The sequence below is a fragment of the Lissotriton helveticus genome, chromosome 5_1 (genome assembly GCF_964261635.1).
Source record: "Lissotriton helveticus chromosome 5_1, aLisHel1.1, whole genome shotgun sequence".
NCBI lineage: Eukaryota > Metazoa > Chordata > Amphibia > Caudata > Salamandridae > Lissotriton > Lissotriton helveticus.
Window position 1 is genome coordinate 204350561 of NC_136065.1, and position 9507 is coordinate 204360067.

General features: G+C 40.8%; 1 protein-coding gene across 1 annotated transcript in view; it reads left to right on the top strand.

The window, feature by feature from the left end:
* The window catches only part of WHRN (whirlin), an 871032-nt gene extending 864031 nt beyond the window's left edge, over positions 1 to 7001 (top strand). Inside the window, exon 13 of the mRNA XM_078640355.1 lies at positions 6819 to 7001. Coding sequence (XP_078496481.1) covers positions 6819 to 7001 — 183 coding nt within the window. The remainder of the gene's footprint in view (positions 1 to 6818) is intronic.
* Positions 7002 to 9507: the final 2506 nt, after the last annotated feature.

Consider the following 9507-nt stretch of genomic DNA (forward strand, 5'->3'; position numbering starts at 1 on the left):
CTACTATGGCTGATGATCCAATTAAGAATAATAGTAATAATAATAATAATTAATATTATTATTATTATTACTATTATAATCTGGATTAAAATAATAGTAATAGTAACATTAATAATACTGTTTTCATCTAGCTTATTATTATTACTTGTATCCGGTCTATAATCATCCAGTTTCTGTAGCCCAGAATGTAGACTATATACAAAATATTACTATTTGATACTGGATGTCATAAACTCCTTATTAATCATTAAATAAACAAGGTACTCTTGAATGTTTCCAAATTCCAGAAGCTCCCCCTTTATATTACAAAAACGTTGTGTTCTTGCCCACATGTGTACAACATGCATAGTGGATCTGTGGATTTAAATGCAATAGTTCTATTTTTGTACTCGTACATGTACAATACTGCTGCGTTATTTACAATACACATGGTGTACACAAAGTAAGCATGCACTTCTTCTCTAAGCAATGGTATTGTGAACCCAACTCTTACACCCTGCTAAACCTAGCATCCTCCCCTATGTACAATATAAAACTATTTTACACAAAACATAATAAAACAGTAACTGATGTTAATACTAATATTGATGATCCACGAGCTTCTCTAGACATGCCTACACTGTTCCTTCTTATGTTTGTCTTAGAATTAACCATCATACTTGTCTATGGCCTTCCATTCATCCTACATAGTCCCTAAAAATAGGCTTCCTTCCTTATAGCATCATAAAGAGCAAACCCAGTCATGACGTGGACAGTCTTCTTATATGGCACAGCAAACTTGCCTACACCCTCCTACCACTCCCTGCTTCCCATAAATGGGAGCTGCACACATTCATTGACTAAACTATGTGTCTTCTTAGATACACTAATTCACTTGAGTATAATTGATACAGGGCCATTTTCCATCGTATATGCTCACAAACTTTGTCTTTGAGATCAGGTGCACTTCTTTATCCATCCTCAGTTCTATTGGATGTTCCTCTTCGAAGTACACTTTGCATGAACTTTGTGACCATTCTGGTCATAACAATAGTTAACAATTTAGTTCCAGCCATTTAGAAGAGTAGCCTCCTCACTAGCTGCACTGTTGAGCACCTTCTCCATACTTTAAATGAATCCAGAATATTCAAAGATAACATGTCCAACCACAATAAGCCAATCCCTGAATCTGCTAAACCCCCAATAGACACTAGGAGGGCTGATCATTTCAAAGCTTGTTAATAACAGTACTTTTCTTACATCTTCTTTCACGTTCATGAATGCCCCCTCAACATTTGGGAGTTTTACTGGGTCATTGCACTAAGAACTAGAATTGCATTCTTTTGTACATAACTATCATATTACCTATGTATGTAGCTTGAAGCAGCTGGTAGGAAGGGAAGAGCATAGCAGGAGTGGTTGGTAGTGATGGAGAGAACGAAGACTGACCCATTTGTAGTTGGCAGAAGAGTGATGCAGGTCTGACGAGGTCAGATGGGGATAGGACACTGCAAACCTTTAACTGACTGCAAGCAACAGAGAGCAGCCGAGAGCCATGTTAACACGCTGAATGCGCTCCTGCTGATTCAAAGTGGGACAAAAATCTTTAAGTCTGCACACAAGTAACACATGGTTGTCCACCAACATATTAATTTAAAACCAGAAGTCCATTCTGCAGAAAGAAGGTATATCTCCCCTTCACAGATCTCTGTGCTGCCTTCCTGTCTATAGCAGAATCTGTTTTAAAGTTAAGACCATTTTGCTTAAAGCCTTGCATCTAAACATTCCTGAGATTTCTGGCTTCTAAATTTGAGTAGTAAAACTGAAAACAGATTCAGTGCTCTTCCAACCAAGTCTTTCGTGTGGTTCCTAATCCAAAATCTGTGACTATGGTGACACATCCTTTTCCATCACGCAGCCGGTCACTTTTCATGTTCAGCGCAATCTCATACATTTTAGAAAGGAAATTAAGACCTAGCCTTTTATTTAATCCTCACTTTTAAACTTTCTGCAAGTTCTGTTGTTCTGTTCTTGCTGGAAGTGAGAGAAAGAGAGGGTGGATCTATTAGCAGGTTGTAAGAAACTGACAGATGGTGGAAAGCACCTTATGAGATTTGTTTTATTAGCCTGTTGTGAAAAAGGGTATATGAAATTGCTAGTATGAAAAGTACCTCAATGAATAATACAGTAATAAAGAAACTTTTTTCACAAGCCCATGCTTCTTTCGTGTGGCTATATAAATACTTTACAAAAAATCTAGCAAAACCCTTTAAGGAATGCTACAATTTATCTTTATTCTCGGGTCTCGCTACCTTTTTGATTGACTTCACCCATTCTTCTCTAGGGGTTATCCTCGACCAGAAACTTGTGTGACCCACATATGTGACGTGATATGTAACCCACATATCTTAATAATTAAGGGACATGTTTTGAGCATTTTGCTTATGTTACCCAAATTTGTATCATGTTCTGTTGTGTCTCTGCATTGCACCAAAACACACCACAATTTAATCCTGAAAATAAGTGATGAATCCCAAATTATTAAACATGTAGTAGGTTATTATCGAAAACAGTGCTTCATGTCACCCTAACAAAGCAGCATCTCACATGAAATTAATGTTCCCTTGTTTGTAAGTAAAATATGTTATATTTATGCAAAGCAAGATCTAGCTTTTTCGTATCTGGTGTGTAGAATAGTGTTAATTTTCTAGTTTTGATGTGTTTGTCCCTGGTATTATTTAGGAATGATGGATTATCAAAATCCCTTGGTTTGAGACACTCAGTTTGATACAAATACTTATTTACCTACTAGGCTTCTTAGTTATCTTAATCAAGGAGGGACACTTCGATGCTTCCATGGATCCAATAGTTCCTTCCTTATGCAGCCTGTTTAATCCATGTATTAGAGCAAAGATATCCCTTCTAGGGTGATTCCTGCGCTTTATAAATCCTATACATACATACCAGATATTCTCTCTGGTTCAATAACAACCTCTTGACCTTATTGTATTGTATTTGCATTTATATAGCGTTTACTACCCCTGACGAGGCTTGGAAGCGTTTTTTTGGGCGAGTTGGATGCTACTCTGGAACCCATTAAGGATTAGTGGTGCACTGTTTGTGTTGCATCTTTCTTAATTCTGGGTTTATGCAAGAGCCCAAAAACACACACAAGTTCATCAGTGGACACCTCACTCAGTTACGTTTTTCATACATTGTGCTCACTAGTTTTACCAACATGTACAAAACGATTGCTCATCATTTGAGTGTAATACAATGCACACTCTAGATTTGACCACCAAAGTTTCTTTTTTCTCTGCATCCTAAACTTTACATTTTGTTTCTTACCCGCCGGTGGCTGGACCTCAATATTTTTTATATTGAAATGTCTTGTCATTCTCCCTGTCTAGTCCATAGTACAAGTGTAGCTTGAATTTAATAGCATTTTAAACTTCACCCAATTATTCATTGTACTGCAAATAAGAAGATGGCCTTTGAAATAATACCACATCTTCACAATATTCATGTAAGTACACTCCGTGGATGTTTAGCTTCTACTTACTCATGCACGTTTTTGCAAAATGGCCTCTGAGCCCTCAAAGGTGACAAGATAGTAGGGTTTGTTCGCTAACAAATCTGAACCAAGATCCCAATTTTCCATGTCCACTACAACTCACAAAGTTCTCAACTCATTGGCATTATTCACACTGTACCTCCATGCTCTGCCTTTCTTTATACTGTAGCCAATGCTTGTATTCCAATATTATCCTTCAGTTGTATGAGATGACACTATTGTTAGCTTGTGGTCTCCATTTCTGCATCCAAAGGATGATCCACTGAAAGGTGTCTGTACAATTAACATGTTTTCCCGAATATTTGCAATAGTGCATGTCTACAGATCTTGCAAGTGCTCATCACTGAGGCTTTCAGCTACATGTCCTATCAAATGGCCTTCATGACATTGCATAGTTATTTAATGGATGCCTGACTTTAAAGCCCTAAGAACAAATGTAATCTCTCAAGAACTATCTTTAACCTAAGATTGAGATATAAACTTTTCTTATAAGCTTGAATTTTATTTGCTTCCTACTCTTTAGGAAGGGATAATTGAAGTAAATACTATTCAGCTTTTGGCCCAAAACAGTGTGCTAATAGACATTTCTGTTCTAAACGAATATTTCTCCCAAATACTGATTGAAAAATATTTGCATGGGTATAATGCATATGTATCTCAAACACAAGTATTACCAGAACTGTAAAAAAAAAAAACACCCCCACCCGTCTTAAGTTAAATGTGCCTGTGCTATGCCTCCGGTGAAGCAGTAGGGCATTTTATATAACTACCCCATTTCCCAACTTTTAATTCAATATATGTGGTTGCACTAGCTCTCCTGTGCCACGTGTGGTCTTGTACAAGGCTTTCTCTCAACCCTTCCATGGTGCAGCCTCTGCTTTGCAGACACCGTCGCCCTTTGTGGTCTTGTATATGTTGTTCATTTAGTGCCAGTTGGCGGACAACCCATTCTAGATGTCACATCAAGAGCTACACTGACCTTACACCTGGGGAATTCACAGTCCTTACATCTATGACCAGAGATTGACTTCATTGAGTTCAGAAAAGATCTGGAAAAAAACAATTTTCAGTGGTGTTAGGTTTGTGACACCTCATCTTCCCGTTGATCAGAGTCAAATCTTCCCACCTGCCCATGGACATCTATCGTAAGGGCTTTACCATCTTCGGATTCTTACCTGGCAAGTTTCCCTGCTATCCGATTCAGAGGCGTTCCACCTACCACAACCTGAGCTCCTGCCGTACCCTACTGCTTCGAGACCCACAGCACTCGGAGGCCACCATAGGTGGTTATCAGCGCTCCATAAAAACCTTTACAAATGCATCCAACTCCTGAAGGTAATATCCCTGTTGTGCAGCTATGTCACCAAGGCACAATTACAGTGAAAGTCACAGACCACAGCCAAGACTCTGTTCAGTCCATAATCCTGAGCCCTGCCAAACACCCGCCTGCCCTCTCAGTGCCCAGTGATGCCAATAAAATGGCAGTGTGCATCCAGAAATCCATTTCTGCTCCCAAAATAACCTACCTGGGTGATTCTATATGGCCACCCTTGCAGTCACTCAACTTTGACCATAGGTACTGTATTAAATATGGGCAGGGTTTCCATTGTCCCTGTTGTGCTTGATAATAATAAGCATACAATCTGAGTTTTCCACTTTATAAGACAGCAGGCCATCACTTTACACGCTAAGGAAATTAAAGAAGTCTGTGATACTCCTGCCAACTCTACTCTTCTCTTTGACGTTAGCCCAAATCTGGTCCTTGTCTTTTAGACGAACGTTTTTCACAAGGCCTGGTGCAGTGCTGTGTTAGACAACTTAATGCTAACTTCTCCTTCTCAATCTTAGTTTAAACATAGTTCTTGAGAGATACAATTTTTTTCTTAGGGCTTTAAAGTCAGGCATCCATTAGATAAAAATGTAAAGTTATTATGCCATTAGATAGGACGTGTAACTGAAAACTTCACTGATGAGCGCCTGCAAGATCTGTAAACATGCACTATTGCAAATATTCAGGACAGAAGGTCAATTGTACAGACACACTTCAGTGGATCAGGCTATGGACGTGAAAATGGACACCACCAGCTAACAATATTGTCATCTCATAAAACTGAAGGAGAATGATGGAATGCAAGCAGTGGCTACAGTATAAAGAAAGGCAGAGCATGGAGGTACAGTGTGAATAATGGCAATGGATTGAGAACTTGTTAAGTTGTACTGGACATTGGAAAATTGGGATCTTGGTTCAGATTTGTTAGCGAACAAAACCTACTATCTTGTAGTAGTTTCTATTTATATCTCCCGGTGTAGGACAAGGCCAGAGCCAGGTATTTACAGCACTGAAAGAAGCTCACTAGCACTGTGACCCTTCTCAGAGTCATAGCATAAAGTTCAATGGTCCTCTTTTCGTCCTTATAAAATAGCACAGATATGAAACTCCAAATAGTTACCAACTCTACTTGGGTTATTCTATCTGTTTTTCTCATTACTCCATCACTTTTTCACAATTACTACATTCCAGCGTGTTGTTTGTAAAGCAGCACACATCTGGCTTTTAATGAACTTTCCGAGCTTTCCGTTTTTAGGCACTTATTTTACATATAAATACAGTCATAAACGAATGTGTTTACCTGTCTACGGTCTTTTTTTTTTTAAACGGAAAACTACAGAAAGTAGATATCCTTTCCAGGGACTATCAATTGGGGACTGTAAAACTGATAAAGTGTCAGTAAATAGATAGTTACAGATGCGAAATTGTGTTTGTAGTGCAGTGCTAACGTTTTCTTGTCAAATTATATTTGGCTGTATATAGCACAAATTCATTAACGCTTTCAGCATGAGTGTACATTTATTTGTTATATCAATATGGGATATGCGATTTAATTTTCTCACTGAACACAAAATAAATTTGAATACATTCTGATAAGTAAAAAGTAAATATACATTAACGCTAATGAAAATATTAAAAAATATATATAAAACCGGGTGCCTCGCATTTGAGTCCACTCTGACTAGACTTTTCAGGTCATAGAGACATGGCAGTTATCTTACAGGTAATACTAGAATGATTATAGATTTATAGTACATGGGTGCTACTTCCAGCCTACGACACCGACTACACGTGTAATCTGGTCACCGCTGCAAACTGTTACTGTACAGATATGCCGCCAATCCAGACTGCCAAAATAGAGGAATCACAGTCCTCACCACAGAGAGTTGGGTTTGAGATTAGATCCCATCTGACTCCTCTCTTTTCTTTTTTCAGAGGGGCGGGTCCGCTCACAACTGCAGGAAGCTGAAGGTGGGCCAGGTGATTCTGGAGGTGAACGGGACTCCGATGCAAGGGATGGAGCACCGGGACGCCGCCCGCATCATCGCCGAAGCCTTCAAGACCAAAGAGAAGGACTCCATTGATTTCCTGGTGACAGAGTTCAACGTTGCCCTCTAGGAACGATGGGAGAATTGGAAGAGATCAATGGAAGAGAAGGAAGGGGTCCAATCCGGAGAGCAGCTGGAGAACGGACTGGAACGGACCTACAGAGATCTGCGTCATAGATCTGTGTCGTGTGTTAATTTACCTTAATCACACGCTAATCTGCATACCGTGCAATTGTCCGCGTCCATCCAAAGTGTTCCTACCCTGCTCATACCCCATGCGCTCGCCCTATACTGCGTGCTGACTCCCTCCTACTCCAGCGCAGTCAAGCATGGTACAGGGTGCCCAGAGAAAGGAGGCACACCAAGGGACATGCTCCTGAGAAGCCAGGTACATCCCAGATGACTCTGAGTTGGGATATCCACCTACCCTGGTGGGTCAACATTGCATGGGTTGCTCTGCTGTTCTCAGCAGAGATGTCTCACACAGTCACATGCAGAGAGTTGGATCACAGAGACTGTATGGCGGGTGAACGGCATGGCGAAGAAAGAAACAAAGGAGGAGACGCAGGGGAACAGGAAGCAGAGCAAGAGAGAGGAGGAAGGAGATAGAAGGAGTCAGGCACACGCTAATAAACAGAAGAAAAGTGAAAAACCTCTAGACAACTGAGATTGAAAGATGATTCAAACACAAGAGAGTGCAGGGAGATGGAACAGTACAGAGACTAGTAAACAAAGAAAAAGAAATGGTAACACATGAAGAGAGGCAATACAGAGAAAACAAAAAGCAAGAGAGACGAGGGAAGAACCTAGAGGAAATAAGATATAGACATGCACCATGAGGCAGATTGAGCAAAGGACCAGTAACACTGCTCTACATCACACTCATCGTGAGGTTCCAGCAGAACCTCAAACCCACTTTCTGCTGCCATCTTCAAACTATTTCCTTCACTCCAATGAATTTCATTGTAAACTTCGAGTTGGACAAGCATCTTCCTGTATGTGGACTCTCAATTAAACTTTGGAAAGTTGAGGGGGAGCTGTAAGAGAGAGAGAGAGAGAGAGACATGGAAAGCAGAGAAAGACACACCAAGCTACTAAATAAGAAAAGGGAGAAAAAGACACTAGGAGACAGAGAAGTGGAGCAGTGATAGAGGCGCAGAAACATGAAGAGAAGTTGGAAAGGGGTAGAGTGACAAAGCAAATAAAGAGTGCCCGGAAAGGGAAAAAGATATAACATCAGGGACAGAAGTAAAGAAGAGGCACACACTGCTGCTGAGAGGAGTAAAAAAAGGAAAGATACATTAAGAAAGGCAGGAAACACACAGATATTGTTACACAAAAAGATGGCAGCAATTAAATAGCGGGAAAGGGCAGGGCCCTTCTAAGATACAAAGGGACTTTAGGAAGAGGGTGGGTCGTCTTTGAGAGTCTGCGGGTGAGGTGAAGTGGGTGTCCGCTCTTTAATGTGTGTATTTTTACAGATGTTTCATTTCATGTGTGCATGTCAAAATGGTTTGGGCATCTTTATTGACACTGCTCTCCATTTAAGAAACTAAGTTGCTGAACTGCGCACATGCACTTGTGGGTAAAGCAATTTTTATACGTGACCACATTTACAAAAACAAATTTGTCCTTGCACAAAATAGAATGTGTTTGCATGAATTGTAGTGAGTTCGTACCTCACGATGCTGGAAAGGTCCTGGCTCTGGGGGGTGAAACTGACCTAGATATGTGCGTATTCCTCAGTAATATGTGATGGCACAAAACTGGGTGCACCTGTCTCTTTCCTAAGGGTGCCCTTGCGTGAGGTCTGCATAAAACACTTCTCATGCATTTCATGGGCTACTGTGTTAGGGATGTCATTTCTACCCCTAAGCAAGGGGTGAATATGGAATCATGTATGTTCCCCTCCAATGGAACTTAAAGACTGTTGAGGAGAATGTGATGGATGGCCCAGGTTGATGGAGGAGCCACAGAGCGAAGCTGCCCCTTTTATCTGCCTTCCAATCAGCAGGGGCCCAGAGGCACCATCTCTGCGGCGTACGATAGGACACACAACACCCTTGCTGCATCACTGAAGGGCATAGAGCCTGCCACGTGTGGTTCATGAGATGGAACGAATAATGAGCTGTGGAACGCACACCTGCTGCACTAGTAATGACGGAGAGCCTGACTTTTCTACGCATGGACGAGCCTACGTAGGTTTGGGCCTCTCGGAAGTGGCTCTGCATTCTCCATTTCCTATTAAATTGGGAGAAAAAGCAGAGAAAAAAAAGCCCAAATGCTTTCAGACTGGATTGTGTACTATTCTAAATCTAGCTCGAATCTTTAGGTAAAATGTATTTTCAGGTGTGTCTGCCTGCAATCTCTGCAAGCACGGAGTGTTAAAGTACATACTTGTCAGTGCGCATGCGTGCAATGCATACAAATGCTAGGTTGAGGTGTCAGGGCAAGGATTCAGTGGTAGCTTCAACAAGTAGGGCAGTTTGGACTGTCTACTGTGCCTGGTGCTGGCCCCTTATAATGTTACTGTTAAAATGCGCCCACACATTCGGCATTACCATTTGCTCATTGCA